The 26,062-nt window shown below is 40.6% G+C and overlaps 2 protein-coding genes across 2 annotated transcripts in view; one reads left to right on the forward strand and one right to left on the reverse strand.

Moving 5' to 3' along the window:
- Nucleotides 1-5,576: 5,576 nt before the first annotated feature.
- LOC149299432 (transmembrane protein 171-like) lies at nucleotides 5,577-6,404 on the reverse strand. Its single transcript, XM_089485994.1, has one exon. It carries the CDS (start codon nucleotides 6,402-6,404, stop codon nucleotides 5,577-5,579), a length of 828 nt encoding a protein of 275 aa, XP_089342120.1.
- Nucleotides 6,405-11,963: 5,559 nt separating this feature from the next.
- LOC149299433 (BRCA1-A complex subunit RAP80-like) overlaps nucleotides 11,964-26,062 on the forward strand; it is a 29,561-nt gene continuing 15,462 nt past the window's right edge. Inside the window, exons 1-4 of the mRNA XM_089485995.1 lie at nucleotides 11,964-12,200; nucleotides 14,570-14,690; nucleotides 15,310-15,434; nucleotides 15,518-16,585. Of these exons, the coding sequence (XP_089342121.1) occupies nucleotides 11,964-12,200; nucleotides 14,570-14,690; nucleotides 15,310-15,434; nucleotides 15,518-16,585 (1,551 nt within the window). The remainder of the gene's footprint in view (nucleotides 12,201-14,569; nucleotides 14,691-15,309; nucleotides 15,435-15,517; nucleotides 16,586-26,062) is intronic.

The raw sequence follows: 26,062 nt of genomic DNA on the forward strand, positions 1-26,062 counted from the left end.
AAGAGTTAAAGGTCTGTACGAGCGACTCTTTTGGTCGCCAGCAGGGAGATCCTAACCCAATGGTCCCCCCAGGCCAAGTTCCGCGTCAGGAGTTAAAGGGCCATGCAACCGACTCTACTGGTCGCCTGCAGGGGCCCTGCCAGTGACCAATAAAGTCGTCCTTATGGCGCTTTAACTCCTGACGACGAACCTACTGCTCCCTTGCGATGGTGCGTAGATAAGGTAGGCTAGATGGGGAAGGGACCAGGGAGATTAGTAAATGAAGACAAACACGAAGATTCTTCGTGTTGTGTGTCTTCATCTTCGTATCCGTTTTGCTGCCGCCATGTTCGTATGTTCGGTATTCGGGCCTACCAATGAAAACCCACCCTGTGTTCGTTTTCATGTTCGCTCGAATACGACCACAAAAGTCTAGTTAAAATGCACTTCAGGGAGGCAGAGTGGCATATATGGGTGTATAAGGCATATCTGGGGGCTTATTAGTGAGGCAGAGTGGCATATAGGGGGTATAAGGCATTTTTGGGGGCCAGATGTGCATAACTGGGGCATGGGAAATAAAAAAACATTTTTTTCAATGAATGAGCAAGAGATTTTTTTCAAATAAAAGCAGAAACTTTTTCTTTTAAATTTTTTTTCATTGGATCACATGATCATGTAGTGGGTACACTAAACATTGCGAAAAATATTAAAACCTATTGTCACGAAGTGTACTACAAATAATAGTAATAACTTATTTTTAAGTGAGCTAAATTTTTTGGCATATATGATTACATACTCGCAATGCATGGTTTGACAAATAACAGCACCCACTTAGCCTGAAGCCTGTATTTTTTAGATCTGCCCCCAACTTATTGTTGTTTTATATTGCTCCTTGGGGCTCCTAATATTAAGCTGGCTTTTAAATGTGTCTGGCTCCTAACATCTACACAAATATACCCAGCACTGACCTACTAGATTGCTTCACTCCTGTTTATTAAACTAAATGCAGGGTAATCACCTTTCCCCTTAGTCATATACTGAAGAGCTGCTTTGAAAACATTACTGGCCTGGCAGATCCTATTTTTTTTAGTGGTCCCCAGTTATAGGGGCAATATGGTTTACAAATTTTGTTAACTTGCTGGTCAATAGTATCAGGACATGTGCATTCTTGCTGGAGGCTGATTCCAGGACGGAATTGAAAGCATCAGCACACAAGTGCCTCCTTGCTGTTTCCATTTAGAGGGGTAGAAATCTTATGTGGTGTACATTCAGGAGCATTGATCTGGGCAAGACCACAGCAAATCTCTGACTTCAGCAAACGCAAAGCGCTATACGGCTTCATATCGCCACACTCTGCATGGAGAGCAGAAATAGAGATGTCAAAATGCGACTCGTTCTATTTCCATTCCCTACTTATTATGGAGTGTTATAACATACTCCGTGCTCTTGGTCCATGAGCTACATGAAGGCTTTTTGGTCTGAGGTATTTCACAGAAGAAAAGAGGACCAAAATGAACCCAAAAACCGTAAGTGCTATGCGAAGTCCCAATTTACTGCATTAACTATGGATTATACAGGGGTGGGCGTCTGTGCGATGGGGGCAGACAACCTCCGCTGCTGCTGGCACTTTCTCTGGGGCTTCAATGATGGAGCACCGGCATCACATGACCTTCCAGGTTCTTCACCATAGAAGCCCCGGCGGAAGTGCCGGCAGCAGAGGTTGTCTGTGCGCATCTCGCAACTGGCGAACGCTTGTCACAGTGGCAGACAACACAGCAGTGCAGGGGACCTGGATCCTCCTGAATTGCCCCCCACCACTTACCAGTGCTTCTGAGTCCCTGGTGTGTAGCCGCGATTTGTGTAGACAACTTCCACTGCAGTCGGAAGGAGGTGCGCTTAGCAGCGGGGGTTGTCTGCGTCCATCGCGCAGGCCTTCCCCGGCTGTCAGAGATCAGAGTTCAGTGCAGGGAATTCTCTATGACAGTCGGGGGGTGTATGCACGATGGACACAGACAACCCACGCTGCTAACCGCACCTCCTTCCGGCTGTAGTGGAAGTTGCCTACGCGAATCGCGTAGACGTCTACCTGCTGCCCGGACTACGCACCGGGAGTCAGAAGCAGTGTTAAGTTTTTTTTGGGGGGGGGGGTGTTAAATGGGGGGCATAAGGCATTTCTGTAGGCAGAGTGCTCTATGAAATGCCTTTTAACCCCCTTAATGCCACTCTGCCTCCAGAAATGCCTTTTAACCCTCTATGCACCATCTGCCTCCTGAAATGCCTTAAACCTCCCTATATGCCACTCTGCCCCATAATATGCCTTTTAACCCCCTAAATACCAGAGTGGCAAATAGGGGTATAAGGCATGTCTGGAGGCAGGGTGGTACATAGGGGGTCAATAGGCATATCATAGGGCACAGCGGCATGTAGAGGGTTAAAAGGCATATCATGGGGCACAGTGGCATATAGGGGGTATAAGGCATTTCTGGGGCAGAGTGGCAAGCCTGGGGCAGATGTGCATAACTGGGGAGGGGGCAGGTTGGAAAATAAAAGGAAATAAAAACAAAATATTTTTCTCAATCATAGCTTTTATTAAAAAAAAATAGTTTACATAATTTACATGAATTAACATTTACTAGTAAAACTTTTTTCCTATAGGGTCGTCTTATATTCAGGCTTTTTTTCCTAAATTAATATTCAGATTTTGGGGGGTCATCTTATAATTAGGGTCGTCTTATAATCAAACAAATACGGTAATCCATACGGGGTGATATGTTGTATGCTTGTGTTCGGGTAAGTTAATGGTTTATAATATTATATTGCTGCTGAAAAAGCCGGTATTGTAGCATCATTTCCCTTTAAGGGTATTTGTATCGAGAGGGGGTTTTTTCTTTCAATTTTTGTAAAAACAATCTCTCATTGGACCAATATGTTAACAATGTAGATATAACACGCACTTCTCCCTCTATGATATCTTACAACATGGGATGAATTTAAAAAAGGCCAAGTGACTCAAGTATTTACGAAAACACAAGAACTGGGGTGCAGAAAAATGTCAGCAAGTGCTCTGGACTGATGAGTCAAAATGTGAAATACGTGATTGTAGCAGAAGGCAGTTTGTTCGCTGATGAGATGGAGAGCGATACAGGAATGGGTGCAGGCAACAGTGAATGGTGGAGGTCCCTATCACGTTTGGGGCAGCATTTCTGCAAATGGTGTCTCCTCGATGCTGAGAAGTACAGGCAGATAACTATCCATCATGCAATACCATTAGAGAGGCATCAGATTGGCCGTAAATTTATTCTGCAGCATGACAACCCGAAACATAAGTCGTTAAGAACTACGTTTAGCGTAAAGATGAATGAGGAAGTGATGATATGGTCCTTATAGAGGCCTGATCTCTACATCTACAAAGAGAAAGATGCAAATTACAATTTATAAGCAATATGCTGGTATTAAGTCCTCTATATCTTTAAATTTCAATAGTAAATTTCATAGAATATTGTTATATATGCAATGAAAATATATTGGTCTGGTGGAAAAATGATGAATTCAAGAAATTGGCTCTATATCCTTTAATTTCCACAGTAAAAGCATACCATACCGTAAGATATTATAGTGTAGCGTACGACACATCTGCATTGTGTCCCCCCCCCCATCGGTTACAAAATAGACATTTTTCCAACCGATGGGGGGGGATATGTGGGGCTCTATATTTTTTACTTTCCACAGTAAAATCATATATTTTAAAATATTATGGAGTGGGTAGGTATGACATCTGCACTGTAAACATATTGGTCCCCATAGAAAACACACCAGTTTCTAACACCAGGCACTATATCTTTAATTTTCCACGGTAAAACCATACCATATTGCAGGATATCGCGCACGCGTGTGTGTGACACCTGCATTATACACAATTTGTTTTTAATCACATACCGAATATTGGACACGTACCCATTTCTAACCACTTCAATATTGCGTGCTCTAGCTTTATGTTTCCACACCAAGTTTCAGTTAATTGTTTAAATGTTACTCGCCTGCCATGTCTTATTAACTTTGTACTCACTCTCCCTACTGATACAGTCTCAGATGCCAGTGTACCCAGCAAGGGTAAAATCTAATAATGGTAGCAGCAACTTCCGAACCAATAGGAAGACGCTGATGACGTCAGCAGGCTATCTATCCCATTGGTGCAGCGAATTACCAGCAGCAGCAAAGTGCGTCCTGGACAAGCTGCTGCTTAAACAAGGGATGTGAGGGATTAGTGAGAGTAGCAGGTCCTGCATGTTTCTAGGAAGCCGAGGGAAGATTCAGTCCGCCCCGCCGTCTCTACCGACTGCCAAAGAGGAAGCGCTTGAGTGCAGAGAGAAGGTAATAATAAAAATCTGTTTCATTGTCTGTCTGTCTGTCTTTACCTGTCCGTAGTGCGCACGGTCCTGCAGACGTGGTGTGTGGTGAGTGTACAGTGGGAAGTGTTTTGCGTGGCTGCTGCGTGATACACATAACAAACCCACACGGTGCCCGGCGAGGTTAGGAATATATAATTCTGTTTAACTGCAAGAGCGGGTCTATAAAACACTATAACAAAAAAAAACGCTATTAAGTTATGCAACCTTGTTATATATAAACCCTCACAGGCCGAGTAGGTTCTCCGTGGCCCAATCCTGATGTAAGGACGCGTCCGGAGGAGCAGGGAATGGGTCTGTGTTCTGGCTGACATGTCAGAGAGAGACATAAGCATGGTTGGCGGTGGCGAGTACAACGCTTTGTGCGCACGCAGTATAACTAGAAGTGTCGCCATGAGTTGCCATCTCTTTGGTTTCCAAGATTTCTTTGCACAGTAATGCCAGTTTGTACCGTTACAGATGTATCATCCCATATCTAAATACAGTGCGTTTTACTGAAGATGCTGCATCGCTGGGTTATGCTGCCTTGAGAAGTACAAGGACTTTGTAAAGTGAGTTTATATCGCACTTTAATTCACATGGACTTCACTGAGGATCTCTAAACCTTAAACATCTGATACCTTGTGGACTACATTAAGGTTGGGCTTACACCTGGAATGTGTTTATATATACATTTTGTTTACTCTACAACTATTATTTATTGATGCATTTATCAATTAATTTATACATTCATGGATTATTACTGATTTAGCACAGGTCACTATTTTTTATAATTGAGGGATCAGATATTACAATCCCTCCACTTACACTTAGCGCAAGAAACTTATTTTTTCGAGAAATACAGCTGCCTGAATACACGATATACAGCAGAAGCTAAAAATGTTGGAAGAAAAAAAACAAAACAGTCTCAACACAGCTAATGCGTACTACTACAAACATTTATTTCAAACGGTATTTTACTACAACTATTGACTTCCCACATTTAACTTGTGGAGCAAGTTCAGTCACTTGACTCAGATGATCCAGAAGACAGAGTAATATGATGTTGATGAACCCTGTGCAGGATCAGGCCGAGGAGGAAATATCTCTTTGGAGCTTGGAGGCACTCAGCAGCGGAATGGTGCACGCATGTTCCCGAGTTCAGACGCTTGATTCACATGATGATTCGGAAAGATAGATATAAGATGTTGATTAATTGTCAGCAGGCTCAGGCTGAGGAGGATATAGCTCAGCGTAGCTTGGAGGCGGCTCTGAAGGAAAACCCTCGTTGGTAGAACAGCTCGGCAGTGGAATGGCTTCCCGAGCGCGTCTGCTGGATTCATCATTATATGAATTATTATACATGCTGTAGTAAGGAGGTGGATCCTCGCTCGTTGGCATGTTACATCCTCTTGGAAAGTATGGCGGTGGGGGTGGCGGGAACATGTAGACTTCGCCCTCCAACATAATGCTATATGGCTGATCTCTGGGTTCCTCCTCAGACTCGGGGACATCATCGACCAGATGGTTTATGGTCAAACGCGCCAACAGGCAGAAAAACAAGCCAACTACTGCAATTACAAGTCCAGATATTTGCAACGAGCGATTTTCGCAGACTCCAGGAGCTGTAGCTGTTTTGGGTACCGGCTTGCATTTTGATACCACAACTCCTGGGATAGCAATAAGTATTCCGCAACCGATGAACAGGATCCCAAGCGTTAAAAACTGGACAAACTGTCGGCTCTTCCCATGGAGGAAGCGGCTGTCTGGATTTGAATGGTCTCCTATTGATTCTCTCCTTCTCCTATCCTGTCTGGCAGTAAATTCTGCCATTATTATAGATGCCAGCCCTATCATGGCAAGTACTGGGCCCAGTACTTTGTATATCCCACAGATGGAAATGCCGGACTGGCATGACCGGAACCCATACACAGAAAGCACAGATGCACTGCATAAAAGCACCCAGCCAAGCACAAACAGCAAGAATATTATTATGCTGGTCAGGCGAGGCCTAGGTGGCCCACAGCAAATGCACTCCATGACAGAGGAAATCTGTACTGTCAGGTGTCCATCAAAGATGGTTCAGGTCCAGAGACTTCCAGCCATGTGTGCAGGATATTAGGCGCACAAACTAAAGCCTTATAGTCTCTGCCTATTTTTTTCTTCAAATTCAATTGAAAAACTGTAGCGCAGTTTCACACCCTGTAATGCACAGGCTAACATATGTTGAGTACTGCTACCTCTACATAAACTGAGACATCCAGAGGCTGTCAAGTGGTGATGGCCTTATGACATCATAGTATTATGAGATCACAGCCAGGACAGACTGTACCACAAGGCAAAGGTGGTGTTTTCCTTTGGAGCCACCTCTCAGCCTGATCAACATATTACTCTGTATTCTGGATCATCTGAGTCAAGTGACTGAACTCGCTCCACAAGTTAAATGTGGAAAGTCAGTAGTTGAAGGAAAATACCCCTTGAAATAAATGTTTGTAGTAGTACGCATTAGCTGCATCGGGACTGTTTTCCCTGTATTTTTTCCCCCAACATTTCTAGCTTTTGCTGTATATCGTGTATTCAGGCAGCTGTACTTCTCAGAAAAATAATAATATAGTGTCCTGCGCTATGTGTAGGTGGATGGATTGTAATTCCTGATCCCTTAATTATAAATGAAGTGACCTGTGTGAATAAGTAATAATCCATGAATGTATAAATGTATCAATAGATAAATGCATCAACAATAGTTGAAGAGTAAAAAACAAAAAAGAAGTATATATAAAACACATTCTAGGTGTAAGCCCCACCTTAACGTAGTCCACAAGGTATCAGATGTTTAAGGTTTAGAGATCCTCAGTGAAGTCCATGTGAATTAAAGTGCGATATAAACTCACTTAACAAAGTCCTTGTACTTCTCAAGGCAGCATAACCCAGCGATGCAGCATCTTCAGTAAAACGCACTGTATTTAGATATGGGATGATACATCTATAACGGTACAAACTGGCATTACTGTGCAAAGAAATCTTGGAAACCAAAAAGATGGCAACTCATGGCGACACTTCTAGTTATACTGCGTGCGCACAAAGCGTTGTACTCGCCACCGCCAACCATGCTTATGTCTCTCTCTGACATGTCAGCCAGAACACAGACCCATTCCCTGCTCCTCCGGACGCGTCCTTACATCAGGATCGGGCCACGGAGAACCTACTCGGCCTGTGAGGGTTTATATATAACAAGGTTGCATAACTTAATAGAGTTTACCTCAGTAGCAAAATTCGGTTATTTGTGTTATAGAGTTTATAGACCCGCTATTGCAATTAGGATAGTGATGTATTGCTGATTTCGCCGGGCACCGTGTGGATTTGTTATGTGTATCACGCAGCAGCCACGCAAACCACTTCCCACTGTACACACACACCACACACACACGTAAAGACAGATAATAAAACAGCGTTTTATTATTACCTTCGGACGGGCTGAATCTTCCCTCAGCTTCACACACACACACACACACACACACACACACACACACACACAATTCGGACGGGCTGAATCTTCCCTCAGCTTCACAAAAAAACCCAAAACATACAGTACCTGCTACTCTCACTAAACCCTCACATCCCTTGTTAAGAAGCAGCAGCGTATCAGCACGGCGCTTTCCAGCTTCCTGTTGTTGTCTATCATATGACCAAAGGGTCATATGGTCTGCCAACGGGTCCTTCTACTGCATAAGAACTAGCCGCTACTGTTCTGAAAATCCCTACATTGCCTACTGAATTATAGGTATCATTTTTACTACAGACCTGAAATTGTTGGCATTGCCATATTAAATGGCAACTTTTATAATCAAATTAATGAGTGAAAACAAAATAAAATGTTTTCAATTTTTTTTTCCCCACACCCCTTATATCTGTGCTCACTTGGTACGTTCCTTCTATCCGCGCGTACCCGTACTGCTTGGTTTCGGGATGACTCTCGGAGGACGCGCGGAGAAGTTCTCGCGCGAAGACAGGAAGAAGCTGAAGCGCGCGAGCGTGTTATTATTCATCTTATTACTACCCGTTTCTTAATTATCATAAGTAACAGCAACTACGGAGCTTATCGCAAGTCAGACATAATGAAGTGGAATTAGTTAGCACCAGGCAGTTTTCCTGAACCACCCGTGAGCTAGCAGAAGTCCAGAAAACCAGTAGGCTGGTGAGTGTCAGAGAATTACCCCACCTTGAGGCAAATATGAACACTTACCCGGCACTGTAGGTCAAAGTGCCTGTCTGTTCAGCTACTTCTGGCAACCGGTCCCTTATTTGCCACAGTGTGCATATTTAATTGCCCCCACAACATAAACACGGAACTTCTCAGCCTGCGAAGTGGGAGGCGTCACTGACACACATGGCTGTGGGGCTACTGAGCGGGGTCCCTGAACATCACCTCTACCCAAAGATACATTGACCACCAGCCCCTGGCAACTGACCCTGTAGCCCCCCCCCTTGGGTATGGGAGTCAGTTGGCAACTGCTGTGTCTGCTAGTAAAACTTCTCTGATCTGATTACCAGGGTCATCCTCTGCTTCCTGGTCACACTTTGCCTGGGACCAGTGTTTACTGTGCATTGGTTTTTTTTTTAAATGTAAATTTCTCTTAGTACTTTGACACAATTAAAATAAAATCCAATCACTCTAACTGTAACTGTTACACTGGGTCAGAGGGGACGGGAAACTTTGTTTCATATTCATGCACTGATGTCATTTGAGATGAAGTTCCTCGAATGCTGTCGTAGAACATTGATGATGTATCATGGAGCAAACCACATTCTGTGTTGGAAAACTAAAACAAAATTTAGTAAATGTTATTTAAAGTGTCCTGTTCTGTTAAACTTGACATTACGACAATTATGTGTTTGTTATTCCAGGCTTAACAACGGGAAAATAAACAAGTTACTTTTTTTTTTTAATAGTTGGCTCAAGATGCCTCCTCGCAAAAGAAGGAAAAGCCATTCAGAGGGAGATGACTGGCAGTGCTCTTCAAAGGAGGATGGTAGTCACAGCAGGCCTGATGGTAGCCCTGGGAGAAACAGAACAATGGAAAGTCCATTAATTGTAATTTCTGATAGTGATGGAGAGGTGTGTAATCTGGGTCAGATGTATATAGAGTCAAAAATGTTTTCGTCTCCGTCTACAGTATTTTATGGGGGGGAAAGGAAATATATATATATATATATATATATATATCTGTGTTTAATCTGTAATTAAAGAATATTTACTTCCCCCAACCAGTGCCCTGCATAGTGTTTCATTGAGAAACACTTAGGATAAGAAAAGTGGAGGGACATGCCTGTTCTCCATTCATCTAGTGTGACAAGCAGAGTGTGCAACCCATTATTAGGCCATGCATGTACCTGGGTTTATACACATATTCATCATGGTACAGCTTGCTTATAATTTCTTATGTTCTGTATAGCATTTCAGAGAGTAATTATAATACACCTTATCTCCAGAAAAGTGGGTGTGCAAGTAAGGCATTGCAACCACAAGCTCCTAACAGCATCTATCTTACTCGTTTTATCTAGAGATTCCACATGATGGGCACCTGTGCGTACATACCTTGGCATGTATGTGAAATAGGTTTAGGGTGCTGACATAAAGGTGGGTAGGCAGTTCACCGTGGTGGTAAATAGAAGCAGGAAGCAAGGTGGTATAGCAAGTAGTAACTGGACCAGTACTGGAGACAGAATGCTATCCTAAATCTAAGGCAAAACCATGTTTTATGTTTGAGTCTTTACAGCAGGAAAAATAGACAGATTTGATGAGCTGAATGTTTCTTATTTGCCGTGAAACATTTTTTTATTTTTATTTTTTTATTAAAATATCGGGAAAGACTCGATGATCTTAAAACGTTTGGCATAATGATGAGAGAGATATTATAAAAGCATTTGAAAATCCGAGAGGGTAGGATATTTTCGAAGGAGGACAAATGCTAGGTGAAGAGGCTATGGGCTGAAATTATAAGGCCAGAGGTTTTTCTATAGTATAATAAAATATTGCTTCATGAACTAACCTTCAAGCAGAGGTGGATACTATAAAGAAATGTCAGCATGCATGGACAGGATAGATGGGCTGGAGGGTTCCTTTATACAGCAAGATTCAATATTTCTAGGGCCGGGATGCCTTAAGATCTCTGGTAGCATTTCTCAGAGCCGTGTGGTTTGGGTTCAAGCACCTACTACGCATAGGTACCCCCAGCCACACTTGCATGAGCCGTTGTTTATGATATATATGTGGTGTGCCACTGGAATTGTGCAAACAACATTTTTTAGGATTACTTGCATATGTAAAGGACACAGGTGGTTTGTTAAAATATTTATGAATGTCTGTCTTGCTGAAATGATGAAGTATCCCAGCATGCAAATGGCACCCTTGATGGTTGTGCATTTAAAAGCATTTACAGCTTTGTAACTTTAAAAAAAACCCACAAAATTGCTGTCTCATAATAGGTAAGTGAAGATCTCTTAATCTTTTATTACAAATATCTTAGAACTTCCATATGGTGTGTTTAAAAAAAATTTAAAGAAAACCACAACATAGTCAACATATAGTTTATATGTCCTGTCAATGAAAATCAAGTTTATACTTAGCGACAGGTTTGCTTTAATGGCAAGGGATGCGGTGGAAAAAAATGTAAATCCCCTTCTTTATTTAGAGGTGATCTCTTCTAAAAAGTGGTATGCAATAAAATATACATTTACACAAAGAAGTGCACAATTGCTTCTTACTTACAGATTTATGAAAAATGTTAATTCTGTTGAAGAGGTGTCATTCTTCGTATGAAAGTTTTTAGTTCACAGGAATGTACGTGCCTTCTAAATTAACAACACCTTTGTCTCATAGGTAAAACATAGAAGCTGTTAGAGCATGATCTCAAAGGCATTTTGCCATGTAGCTACAGAAAGAAAAGAAAATTAGTGTCACTCCACGGCATGTGTATTTGTTAACAAGGCAGTTTAATGCCTAATTAATTTCAAAAAAATCTGACAGCATGTGTAGAGATGTGAGATAATTAGATTATTGTTGGCTTGCAAATCCAATATTGCGCACTTTATGCAGGAAACACTGATTAAGCTGGAAGTCCTGGATTTTACTTTTTTTTTTTTTTTAAATTTCTTCCGAATTAATAGAATAGTTATCTTTAAATCTCTTTCAGGAAAGCATGTTTCCTCTTAAATTTGCTCCATTCATACTACAAAGCTACATGTAAAAGGATGGCCAAATTAATTGAACTGTTTAACTATACGTGTTAATCGCTTTCAAAATCACATTATTCTAAATGTGCAAAAGAGTATTTTGTCACCAGCTTTGAAGCTTTAACCAAAGAGACCTAATTAGAAGCATCCTTATGTTTTAAGAATGCTGATAAAGGTGGTTTCATATAAAAAAAGGTAGACTGTGGTAACTCTGTTTTATCTTCCATGGCGGTCTGCTGGGGGATGTCGGCGTTTATTCCTGGGTTTAGGCCATACTCCGTGCAGAAGTTCCTCTACACAATGCCAGCTACTTAGTATAGTCATTCAGTGTACATTGTTCCCGCGAGCATCTTACACCCCAGCACTATGCGTTGGACTGTCTCAGAAGCCTCTCTCCATAGCCTGCACCTTGAGTCCTGTCCGGTGCGGTTGATGGCTGCCTCTATGGATCTGGTGCTTACTGCCTGCTCTAGTGCTGCCATCATTAGTGCCTCAGCAATGTCTTTGAGTCCAGGCCCTCCAGCTACTGGTAGGATTTCCCAATTTCAGCCAACTCAGCTATTTGTCGATGATACCTCGCATGCAGGGTCTCGGCTGGCCATGGTAACTCCTCTACTTGATCTTCCTTCCATGTCTGTTGCTGGTTCAGGCAGTTATAATAAATATATATATATATATATATATATATATATATATATATATATATATATATATAAATACACACACACACCATTTTAGTGTGTCATTGTATGGTTTCTTAGTGGAAGGTTTATTACTCCTGAGGGTCACAGGAAAGAGCTGAAGGAATATGATATATTCGTGGGGATTAGCACAGCAAAAGATACTCTGAGCATATCCACTATGTTTCCATTCCAATTTCAGAAACTTTCACCCAAATTTCTTTGCTATTTCAAGTTGAACGTTATCAGAGGCTTTGGTAAACCCTTGTGTTGTTACTGGTTCTTTACACAGGGACAATAGGCATGACATACAGTCACACAATTTTCCTTTTAATTTACAGTTTGTCGGGTAGTAGCCGCTGCCCTATCCTTAGGTAAGACTTTTTCCCTTTCCCTGACATGAATATTGGCGCATGTTTGTCACTTCCTTGCTCACAGTTATTGGATAAACTTTTTTTGAACACACTTTTTAAATACGTGTTAATGATGGAGAACTGTGGCTACATACACAGGTTCCGACTTTATATTTGCGGAGGCTAAAGGATTGATCTGAAATATGGATATTGTCAGATTTCACACGTACCGTTTAGACTCCACTGGCTCTACCCCACGGTCTCCATCCTCGAGGGCTAAGACAACTCTTCTGTCTGCCCAGTGATGTGTATCGCTTTAAACCGCGATTGCATCTCCGTCGACACAGATGATTAAAAATTGTAGAGTTAGAATTTTTTTTTTGCAGTTTATTGTTGAAATCCTGCAGGACTAAAATTGATATATGAGTGCAGAGAAGCTGCTAAGCATATTAAATGTGCTAAAGGATCGCTTGGGAGCTGCTCGGCAGAAAATGCATATATTCTGCAAGCAGTGTTTGCATTTTAATGGTCTGCAGGAGCAATTATTAAATTCCTTATTCATTAAATGATAAACACAGGAAGGCAGCTGTGCCATTTAAGAAATGAGAAGTACGTGAAGTGGAGAGAAGCTTGCATGAATTATAATCCCAGTTAACTAGTTGGGGAGACTTCTTCCTCAAGATGGAGCTATTGTGTTATTGTATAGATTGTGTTTAGAACATGTGATTTTCTGTAATAGCCCCAGTTAGTGATCAAACTCTCACAAACTGCATCTTTATATTGAGGTTGGGTGTGTTGCTGATGGTAGAGGGGGATTAACTGGTCTGTGGCACATGCACAGTCCTGCCAGATTTGCCTGCAATTTAGGACTTTGAGCCGACTGGCGTTCTACAAGGCGTTGGGCATGAGGGTGTCTCAAGTCTGTGTCGGTTTGCCAAGCAAATTCCGGGGTAATTCCTGTAGGCCATGTGCAGCCTCTCTTGTCCCTTGGAAAGTTTTGATCTATGATTGTTGTTGTTAGCACTAATGTGTTCATTATAGGATAAAGGAATATTGTCACACACCATATAGATGTTCATTTAATAGATATAATTTTGCATTATGATAATCCATAAATAGCCTAGAAATAAAACAAGCTGTACATTTAACCACCCATAGTGACATCCCTTTACATCCCTTTCTAATTCCTGCAGCAGAACACAGTGACGACTACCCCTTTAGGTATTCAGCATGGTAGAAAAAGCAATATGCATGAAAGCATATGTTATATGGATCCTGCTAGCTATCAATATGCTGTTCTCTTATTGGGGATACAGTTTTCCTTCTCTGAGAGCTCCATGCGACTCTGGAGAGTTCTGCAAATCTTCATTCGTGACAGCAGTAGCTAAAGATGCCGGATGGTTGGAGAAGGTGTTCGGAGAGCTTAAAACTGAGAAAACAGCTGCTTGAATAAAACAAACCATTATTAATAGTGCTAAGTATGTTAATGGAAAGCCGTTTAAATTATGCTGAACATAATATGGCTATGGCATGATGATTACCCAGTGCATGACAATCAGTTTTAGGGCACTTGGACTTCAAGGCTTCTGCTGAGTACTAGTATTAGAAGATACTGAGTACTAGGTACTAGTTAGAAGACTAGTTGGCTTTCCATTTTGTATTAGTGCTATATTAAACCCTATTAAACAGCCTTACAGCGAACTGGGTATAACCACATACTACAATTCGTTGTCATCTCAAAAGCTAAAATTCATAGTCTTCTTTTCCAGGAATTTATGGAGCTTTCTAACTTTGATATTAAAGGCTTATGTCAATGTGAATTTGGTAATTTTGATGTGAAAGTGGATTTTTTTTTGTCTTTTTGGGGTTTTTTACACAAACTTAAATTTTATTCCGCTGTATGTCTTTTTGGAAATGTTGATGTCTTCTGTTATTGCAGTTTGATTTTACTTTCCCTTTACTGTTAATTCAGAATACAGATCAGGGAAATTGTTTACCAAAGAAGAGGGGAAGACTGCAGTTGGATCGAAGGAGAACTGTCTACAAGAGGAGAATTGCACGTGAGTTTGGAATAGAAGATACATGATTGTTTTATATAAGAAATATTATTGGTGGGAACAACCAATGCATACAAAATGTGCAGTAGGTCCTCATTACTAACCACGAGAAAAACTGGTGTGTAACTGCCTTGAAGAAGACAACAGCATTATGTGTCTCTGTTCTCTTGGATGCATGCATCATTTAGCAAGACTATGGGATAGCATTTGCAATTGGAGACGCAAAGTAACAGAATGTTGCAGAATTTTGTAATATGGTTTATTTGGCCTACAATATTTTGTATTGACAAGTTTTTGGGAGTCTTCACTTTATCAAGTCAAAAGCCAAAGGGCATACTAAGTTTGCTGTGATTATGTGAGAAGAAGTTGTTTGATGTCAGTACGAGTTATTTTATCACAATACAAAATATAAGTAGTGATAAGTATGATGCTCTCTATCTTGAGTCATTTAAAACAACACTGCCATAAATCATGTTCACATTGCATTAAAATTGAGTTATATCATGGAAAAGCTTACAACGTGTTTATTTAGAATAACTTTCTATATACTAATATATACCTATTCTATATGCCTCCATTTTTAAAGGTCTGCTATATGTCATTTTTTCCCACTCCAATCTAGAGATGACCGAGGAAGAGCAGCTGGCTCTGGCGGTGAAAATAAGTGAGCGAGAAGCTAACCATATCAACTACAGTCATGAAGAGGAGAACGAACTCTTGAGAAAGGCTATCGAAGAGAGTCTTCACGTAAATAAAACATTTATAAGTACTGTAATCGGTTACGATGGTTTCTTTCACAACGTTTACTGAATTAGTTTCTTTTCCTTTAGAGTTGCGGTGCTTCTGACGTTCCTGAAAAAAACACAGAAGTCAACAAGAGTTTTCGCTCTTACATAAAATTTGTAGGTCCAGAGGAAGCTGGCAAAGAACTGCCCTTATCGCAACGCTCTGACCTCTCAGGTGTAGATAATCCCAAAAGTCCCATGGTATCGTTGACACGATTAAGCCAAGATATTGTAGAAAGTTCCAGTGTAATTTTGTCACCAAACTGTAGGGATCCCATTTTAGAGACGGAAACTGTTCCATGTCTAAGCAACCTCAGTGACTTTGTGACCAACTCTCCTACAAACAAATTGGTTTTAAGTCCTGTTTTTCCTAAGCAGCCCCCCCATCCACTGAAATTGGTTCCCCGCAAACTCTTTCATGAAGCCAGTCCGCATTCTCATAGACCGCAGGAAGATCTAGATGATCAGTGCTCACACTGCTCAGAAACTCTTCAACTGGATTTATCCTCTCAGGTTCCCAGTTCTATGCAGTCTGAACCCTTGAATGAGAATAGCTCATCTCAGAAAGCACAAATTGATGAAAAGACTAATCTTTGCGGTGGGAGTACATTGAAAGTAGAAGCTAAAGATCTGACATCTAAAGCTTCCCCTAACATTTCTGGTGTGAATTCCACTCAGGGACACCAGAGTGAGGCCGCTGTACATTATTACTGGGGAATTCCTTTCTGCCCCAAAGGGGTAGATCCTAATGCTTACACTCGGGTTATACTCTGCCAACTGGAGGTGTACCAAAAGAGCTTAAAGAAAGCTCAGAGGAGACTCTTGAATAAGATGGACTTTAATGAGCCATTGGTGTTGGGAGCCCCATCTTCACATGAAAATGAACAGGAAAGAGGGGACAGCCAAGACAGCATTACTCAGGAGGAGAGCGAAGAAGTCAAATATGACAAGTGTGGTCACAGAGTTAAAGAATGGGAGGATGCAGGAAACTCCGACAAGTCACTCACACAACATGGGTCAAGCGGGAGAAAACCTCTTGCGAGTCCAGTGCACAGTCATCCTGATGAAGAGAACTCTGGGACACTGGGTGAGCCTGCTTCCAGTTACTCACAAGTAAGTGAAAATAGTCCTGAAAAACACTTTACACAAAAGGGATCAGCTTGAGAACCCATCACAAGAAAATCTGATCAATGATATTATCTTTTTATTCTCATGATTCATATTTTTTATTTTTTTTTGCACCAGTGAATGCTAGCCCTATTACTATTCATTATATGCCTGCAAGAATAATGTAATAACATAACAAATGTCATTGAATGGAAGAGTTTCTTTTTCATTTAACCCCTTAACGTCCATTGCCGGGTCAGGCACGTCATGCAAAACGGTCACTTAACGACCTATGACGTGCCTGACACGTCATCAGACTTAAACAAGCTTAGAAAGTGATCAATGATCACTTTCTAAGCTTAAACGGTGTTGCTGTAATGCCTCGATGTCGAGGCATTCAGCAACACCGAGATCGGCATGATGGGCCATGTCTGGCCCCTCCCCGGGGCGTCAACAGCCGCCATACATTGTATGGCGGCGGACGCCCGTTTTAAAAGCGTTTAGGAGGCGATCAACGATCACCTCCTAAACTTCAATGGTGTCGCTGGAATGCCTCGATCAGGAGGCATCCAGCGACACCAAACACTTACCTCTTGATGGACTGTGACCGCTCCGGAGAGCGGTCACAGCCGCAGCTGCACGCAGTCTTCACCATCCGCAAGATGGCGGCGGCCCGGGAAAAAAAAAAATAAAGTTGAAAAAGTTCGCTAGACGGTCTCCTGACCTTCTAGAGAACTCTGGCTCCACTTGCTGGTTGAATACAGGTACTGCATTCAACCATACAAGTCAATGGAGGCCAGCTTTCTAATCACTATGTGATTAGTAAAATATTTAAAAAAAAAAGAAAAAGCTTAAAAAAAACATGGTAACATTTAAAAATTATTATGCTTTAGAGGAACTATCCAGTTCCAGCAAAATGTAAAAAAAAAGTCCAAAAAGAGTAAAATAAATAAAATAAAAAAATAAAGTTTATTATTATGAGCAAGTGCTAAAATTAGCGCTGTATCTTCCCAAAAATCCTGACGTGGAAAAAATTAAATAAAAGCATTTCAAATACCCAAGGGGTGTCTAATTTAAAAAAATGAATGGTTTGATGGGGTAAATTGGAGTGGCCGGGCTCAAAGATAGGGCATAGGCACAGACTGACCGAAATGGGGGGAAAAAAAAGCGCACTTCCAAAATGTGGCATTTTAACCTCAAACACCAGACAAACCCATACATGTGGGGTATGACTGAACTCGGGAGATGTTCCTGAACACATATTAGGGTGTTGTTTGATAGTGACGTATACCTGGAGCTATAAATTTATACCCAAAGTACAATTTGTGTGAAAAAAAAAAATAAAAAAAATACTACCACAAAGTGTGGCAAAGGCTGGTGGTAGAATCTGATGCATGGAAAGGGTTAAATACTACCATTTTAAGTACCTTGGGGTGTCTAGTTTTCAAAAATATATGGTTTTATGAGGTAAATTGTAGTGGCCAGGCTCAAAGATAGGGCATAGGCACAGACTGACCAAAATAGGGGGAAAAAAGCGCGCTTCCCAAATGTGGCCTTTTAACCCCAAACAGCAGTCAAACCCATGCATGGGTGGTATCACTGTACTCGAGAGATGTTATTGAACACATATTAGGGTGTTGTTTGATAGTGACGTATACCTGGAGCTATAAATGTATACCCAAAGTACAATTTGTGTAAAAAAAAATACCAAAAAAATACTAACACAAAGTGTGGCAAAGGCTGGTGGTAGAATCTCATGCATGGAAAGGGTTAAAATACTAGCATTTGAAATACCTTGGGGTGTCTAGTTTTCAAAAATATATGATTTGATGGGGTAAATTGCATTGGCCGGCTTCAAAGATACCCGAAATGGTAAATGGGGGGAAGAATTACCAGATTTGGAAAAAATGGTTTTGAAATAGCAAAACGCTACCTGTACTTAATGCTCCATAACGTGCAGAAAAAAGCAAAAAAACATAAAAACATTGGGTATTTCTAAACTCAGGACAAATAGTAGAATATATTTAGTAGGGTTTTTCATTAGCTTTTTTGGATGAGTAAAAGATTTTTGGGGTAAAAGTCAGAAAATGTGGGTTTTTTTACATTTTTCATCATATTTTATTATTTTTTTTATGGGAAATTAGATAATATGATTAAAACAATGGTATCTGAAGAAAGCCCTTCTTGTCCTGAAAAAAACAACATATAATTTGTGTGGTTTCACTAAATGAGTGAAGAGAAAATTACATCTAAACACGAACACCGCAAAAGTATTAAAACAGCCTCGGTCCCAATGGTACAAAAGGTAAAACAGAGCCTGGTCCTTAAGGGGTTAACAAAGATAATTAGTTGTACTGTAGAGTTGGACAGCAGATTGGTGACTGAAATTAACAGTAGTTATTGAATTATATTATATTAAGAACATTTTTAGCCTATTCAGGATGCAAATTTGCAAAAACTAGTTATTTTTCCTTTTGACTATTTTTTTTCACATCTTTCTTTTAATCTCGACATGTTTTCTGACAAACATCTAGATGTTAATTCTGAGATGAAACAAAAAACATAAGTAACAGTTCTTGTAAGTTTGCATCCAATTTTCTCTGCCGGTAACAGTGTTTGTGCATGTTTGAATATAATTGCATATAGTTCAATTTTTTGAACTTTTCTCAGTAACGAGTGCTTGGATTTATTTCTGAAGCGTGCAATATTATGAATGCACAGCAGATGGTAGTGTTGCATTATTACATATTACAATTCATTATAGTTTTGTTTTAAATTTGGCCAAAAGCCAACACTTTCACCTCGAGCTGGTTGTCATTCCGTTTACGGTGTATGTACATTGTGAGCGCAGGCGCTGAATGTGCGGATATGTGTGGAGACTCTGTGTTTAGATGTTTAGGAAGGGAATTCTGATAAACCCCTTCTTGCATTTGCAAGGGAAAAAATAATTTAAAAGGCGTACTTCTCTATCATATGCATTAATTGACCCCCTTTTGTAAATGAGATACACTTTATGACCAAAAGCATGCGGACACCCCTCTTAATTATTTTTTAGGTGTTTTTGCCAAACCTGTTGCTAACGGGTGTATACATTCAAGCACATAGACAGCCATCTCCATAGACAAATATTGGTAATAGAATGGGTCATACTGAAGATCTCGGTGACTTTAAACACTTTTGCCGCCTTTGCCACATATGGGTCAGTGAAATGTCTGCCCCAGTCCACTGTAAGTGCTATTATTTTGATGTGCAAGCATCAACCATGAAACAGCAGACCATGCAGAGAGGCACATATACAGTAAATCGGCTCTGTGGCATCCCTCGCTACAGATTTAAAGTCTGCGTCTGGAAGCAACATCAGGATAAGCACTGAGCTTGGGGAGCTTCATGAAATGGGTTTCCATGGCTTATCAGCTGCACACAAGCCACCATGCATCATACCAAGGATAGTGTGGCGTGGTGTAAAGTGCACCGCCACTGAACTCTGGAGTAGAGGAAACGTGTTCTCTGGAGTGATGAATCACGCTGCAGGACGTCTGATGGCTGAATCTGGGTTTAGCTGATGTCAAGAGAACACTACCTACCGGGATGCATAGTGCCTACTGTAATGTTTGGTGGAGGAGGGTTTATGGTCTGGGGCTGGTTTTCAGGTTGTTCCTGCGAAGGGTAATGTTAATGCTACAGCATACAAATATATTTTAGACAATGAGTTGCAGTGCTTCTTGAAAAAAACACAGAAGTCAACAAGAGTTTTCGCTCTTAGTTTGTGGCATCAGTTTGGGGAAAGCCCTGTTCTAGTGTGACTGTGCTCCTGTGCAAGACGCAAGGTCCATAAAGACATTTGTTTGGTGTGGAAAAACTTAACTTTCCCGTACAGAACCCTGACCTTAACCCCACTGAACACCTTTGGGATGAATTGGAACACTGATTTGCGAGCCAGACCTTCTCGTCCAACATCAGTGCCTGACCTCACAAATGCTCTTTTGGCTGAATGGGCAAACGTTAATATCTCCTGTGCTCTTGCTGCAGTATTAATACCCATGGTTTTGGAATGGGATGTTCGACACGCTCAGACAGGTGTGATGGTCAGATCCCACATAGTTTTAGTCATATAGTGTACGTAAGTTCCATAATTTGATATTTCTAATTAGATGTTCTCCTTTGCCACTTCTTTGCAATGAATTAATTTTTGTCATGCACTTAGCTGATAATAGCCTTTGTGTCCCTTTTACTGTCATTTGTTACATCTGTAACCTTTTTCAAATTCCAAGAAGAGTCTTGTGCAGGGTAGTATAGAACGTTTTACTAAATCTACCAGCACAACCCTGCTTTATGTTACCCAGTCAAAAATGAACTGGATTTGTAATGGCTTTCTTTAAAGTAAGTCCATGCTGTGTGGGGTCGTGAATCACGGCACTTAACTGTGCATCAATTCATGTCTTCGACAGCGTCTCCATTAATTTCCTCACTGGGTATGTTAGACTGACAGGCCTTTAAAATTACCTGTTTCCAACCTAAGACTGCTTTTATGCTTTGCCAGTACATCAACAAATTTCCAACCTCCTGTCAAGGGTAATTTATTTTCTTCAAACTTTTTATTTTAAAATATATCATTAAAGGCCACTGGTTGAAATCTGTTATCTCTTTAATACTCTTGAATGGAACCTGTCTGGTGCCCAGGACTTCTCTTAGTGTTGAAAATCCTTTGAGATGATCTTTTAACAGCTTCCTCCTTAAAGCTTGTTTACATCTGCCGGTCCAGCAAAATACTCTGTGAAATACTCTGCAGGTCCTGCAGCTTGATGAAGCCTTCCCAGCAGGCTAATGTGCCAGTGAAGCAGAAAGGGGTTCCAATTCTAAACCCATCTACTGGAGGATAATATAATGCTTTGGAAGCATGTGTATTTCTATTGCCTGTGCACACCAGAGACTAGAACTGACCGGGTGAGTGAACATGTAAACATGAGCACTCGGCTAGCAATAGGTGAAGCCTCCCTGGAGAAATACCCATTTCATTTTCAGATGGAATCTCTGTTCAGCTGAAGAAGCTTCTTGTTTTACACTCCAGGGTAACCAAATTCCATTGAGATTGATTTACTTGGGAATTTAATATAGGTATATATTGAGATTTTGAAATTATACAATTTATGAATGGTTTTTGTTATTCATAGTTTATGAACTTAGTCCGAAAGCTGAACTGTATACTGTACATTTCAGGCTTTTTCCCTGCAATGCCACAAGTGAGCTTAAATTTGAGACGTAACGTAAGCATTTTCGGTTCGGGGCTCAACAAGTTTGGCCCTTTCTGTATGATTAAGTAATTTGTTGTGTTAAGGAAAACTAATTGTGTAAATACCAAGCCAGATACAATTTATAAGGTACATTTCTTAAGTTTCATGCCATGTTTGGTAGAACACAAGTGTCTCTTCAGTTACTGATAGCGAAACTCCATGGGCTTACCTATTACATCTTGTGATTGTGAACCTGTCGCACAGTGATGGCATTTTATGCAAACTTAATTGCTTTTGTCAGCCGTATTCCAGAAAACAAAACCGTTTGTAAGTTGCCACCTGAGGCCAGGTAGCTTATATGTTTGGTGCCTTGAAATATTTTGATTGTTGTTTGAACATTGCATTGGTTCTTTGGTGTGTCTAAGAAGCTGCCTGCAAAGGAAACTCATTCTAAACATTACGTCATGAGACTTGTCTTCATGTATTCTTGCTAGGGGACGATTTCCTCCAAGGTTTTAAGCAGACCATTTACATCCTTAGTTGCTATAGAACGGTATAGTATAGCAACAGATGTTTCAGTCGAGTACAACTAATGCTACTCTTTCTTATACAAAATAGGCCTGTCTCCTGCCAATACATTGGGTTTTTTTGCTTACATGGATAGTTTTGAAACAGCAAAAGCAGTATACATATCACATGCTAAAACATTGGCAACCGTGTACTCTAATGCTTCTGAAGTTAATATAAACTTTCTAGGAGATTATTTTATAAGCTCATACAATTATTATTTATTTTTATTTACTTTTAATGCCCGGTTACGTTTCTTTGGTAAACACCGTAGATTTTGTTTGTATATTTATGACGTATTTATAGCCAGGAAACTACTCTTTTTGACAAGCCGGCTGACTTGGGTAGGATTGTCCTGGTTCTGGATCTCTCTCAGGCAAAGCTGTGATCAGGCCTTGCAGTGTGGTGACCCACATACAAGCAGCTTTCTGTATAAATCCCCTTTTAGTTTTCTCTGTATCCCTTACTGTGTTCCAGAAAGTTATGTCACAACGGGTCACAGAGTAAAATGAAGAAGAGGGGACTGCAAGGAATAGGCAAAGAGCATGCTGGGAGAGAGGAGTATGCCTGCAGTAGCATGGGGTCAAAAGAATGCAATTCGTACTGAAGGGGAGGAAGGCGTTCAAAGTGGAGGGATGAGGATATGTGTCATCCTTTGTATGTTGCAATACAAGTCTACATACTGTTATGGTCAACATCATTGGAACCCTTGAATATTTTGCAGATCTTGTACAGTTTGCAATGTTATTAAGAAGTTTGTTGCACATGGAACTGAGAAGAACCTTCTGGGACATGGTAACAATAGAAAAATTGATCAGAGAAGTCTTTGAAGGTTGTTGCGAAAAAACACCACGTAAGCCATACACATAGCTTAAGGCTGACCTGGACCAATCAGGAGTGATGGTTTCAGTCCATACCACGTCCGAACACTAAACTAAGAATGGCTTTATGGGTGAAGGCTAAGGAGGTCCTCAGTGCTGACTGATCTTTGCCCATACCTACCTAGTATGAAACCAAACTAGAGCACTTAGAGAATGCCGGCCAGCAATATGTTTATGATAAAATAAATAAATGATTTATGATAAGATAAGAAAACTCCCTATAGTTAAATATAGTGGATGATCCATAACGTTATGTCAATTGACTGAAAAAGAGCTGAAATATTGTATTGGAAAAATAAATCCTCAGACTTGACGACTGGAAGAATCTGCCAGCAAGGAGGCGCAGGAGAGATCTGACTGCCATTCTGGGGTCAAGAAGGATTTTTCCCCTAGTTGGTTGCAAAATTGGAAAGAGCTACAAACCGCATTTGTTTTGCCTTCTTTTGGATCAACAGCAACAGCAGTTAACAGTTATGGGAAAGGCTGGACTTGATGCACGCATGTCTTTTTTAAGCCTATGTAACTATCTAACCAAATTTTAATCCTGTCCAGGTCATACAAAGTCATTATTTCTAAATATATTTTATATAATGTACCAAAATGCCAATTATGTTGACTGTAACTGCATTCCTTCTCCCTGGCTGTTGGGATTATTCCTTAAAGGTAGACTTGACAGAAGAGGTGTGAGTTTTACTCCCTGAATTCAATATCCATTATAAAGAGCCATTCCACTTTCTCAGCAGAAATGGCTTCCTGCATAATCAGTTCAATCAGCAAGGAGAGTTTCAAGAAATCTCCCTAATTTAGGAATGCTTTATACAGAACAATTCAAGGTATTCCACGACTAGAAGCTCACTGAGCCCTCCATAATGTAAAGTGAAGTCAGAGAGATTATTGTAAGCTGATTTGAACAGGGCCTTCCTTACCTTTTTTTTTCTTGTCCACTTTATCCATTGTACCACAGTGTGGAATCTGATGGCGCTATATAAATAAAACAATAATAAAAATAAAATCACAGCTGTTCTGCACTTTCCGGCTTTACTGAATAAATCCAATCGTGGTCCGTTACATGCCTTGCTTCTTTTCTTCTAGTTTCCTAGATATAGCTCTGGCTTTCTCATCCATTACTTTCTACTGCCCTGTCTGAGCTGAGTGCTTCTGTTGAGGGGCTTGGAATTGTGTGTTTTTATCCAGTGTGTGTTTTTCTTTTTCTTTTTCTTTTTAAATCTAATTCTGGCCTCATCCTTCACTCTGACCTCATGCTCCTTGATCGTCTTTTTTCTCTTCTCCCAGCCACTACGCGCTCGTCTCTAGCCTGAGTCACTGAGCGTGTTTGGCATTGTTTATTTCTGTGTCCAGACCCGCTTCTCCTGCAGCGAGAGCACAGGAGATATTGATGTTCTGTCTTATTGTCTAAGGCAAAGAAAATATGCTCTTATTCTCTCGGTAATAGCCTCGGTGAAATACAGCTCTCACACAGCCCCACGTATTTGTGTTACTCTGAAAAGGAGGAGGCTGGTGCTTTGCGAAGGATTAATAGAGCTTAAAAAAAGGAGCAGGGAAATTCACGCAACTGTTTATTGCAGCTTGTTCCATGCCAGCTTTTAGCGGCAGCCTCGTAAACAGGCTGGCATATTACCTGCATCGCTGCTTTAAGTAGTCTCTTAAATAAGCAAACTGCATTGATAATAAGAAGTTACCGATAAAACAAAGAAGCTCAACCTGATGTTCCAAGCAGCTCAATATTTTGACCAGGATGTACATTTTTAAGATTCAGTGCCACGAAAGGGTTAAGAGGACTATTTCTCTGAGTAGTAGTATGATTCGCTTTAAGGGGTCATGAGCATCAATGTGATAAATGGCTGAACAGCACATATTTAAACGCGAGCTGCGGCTTACATTTAAATAAAGAAAGCACTCGAGAGTCGATGCAATCTATGCTGGGCTTGCTTCCGTACTGGAATACAAGATTTCCTGCTGAGTGTCTTGCTTAGTTTGGGATACCTTACTTGCTTATGCCCGATATAGATATACAAACCTGTAGTGGCGCTAGAAGAATGTTTCCCTGGAACTTATGCTGAAACACTTTGAAGAAAAAAAAAGATTCTTCTGTGTACTATCGTTCATTGTTACAATATGCAAAAAAACCCCAACAAATTAGGTTCTTGTAGTTTAGATTCTTCAGCCGATGTAGCTTGAGGCCATGAGCAGTTTAGGTTTTGTGTTTTCTGGTTTCTTTTAAAATGTTGCATAGGAAGAAGCAATTATATCAAAGTTTAGCCATGCTTTGAATAAAAAAAGTCTTTATTGTATTCTTGTCAGAGAAAGTGGTATTACTTCTTTTAGCCCTGAATTCTCTCCTTACCCATCTGGCTGCTTGTCCAAAAGCATATTGGAGAGGTAGCTGAAGCTACATTTTACAAGTAAATATCTGGAATCTAGCATAGTGGGTTTCAATTAACCTGTTGTGGGAAATATCCCACCCGCTGGATTATTTCCATGATAACAGTCTGCTGCTCGGGAAATGCCACAAGAATTGACATTTTGGGTAAAAAGAAAAAAAGCCCCGTACAGCCCTATCCTTCTTTCTGAACTAGGGAAAAGAGTATAATTTTCGCTCCCTTCTGAAGATTTAAATCACTACATATTACAAAATTACTTTGAGAGTGTCATTTATGCTAAACGCTCCTGTCCTTAGCAAGTGACATAGGTGAACAATGTGGAATCCAAGTTGTATCAGAAATGTATGTGACCCCTAAAAACTATTTGGATTGACATTAAACATTGAAATCTGCATTAAAAGC

The sequence above is a fragment of the Sceloporus occidentalis genome, unplaced genomic scaffold, assembly GCF_023333645.1.
Source record: "Sceloporus occidentalis isolate IW3139 unplaced genomic scaffold, rSceOcc1.0.p SCAF_28, whole genome shotgun sequence".
Classification (NCBI taxonomy): Eukaryota; Metazoa; Chordata; class Lepidosauria; order Squamata; family Phrynosomatidae; genus Sceloporus; species Sceloporus occidentalis.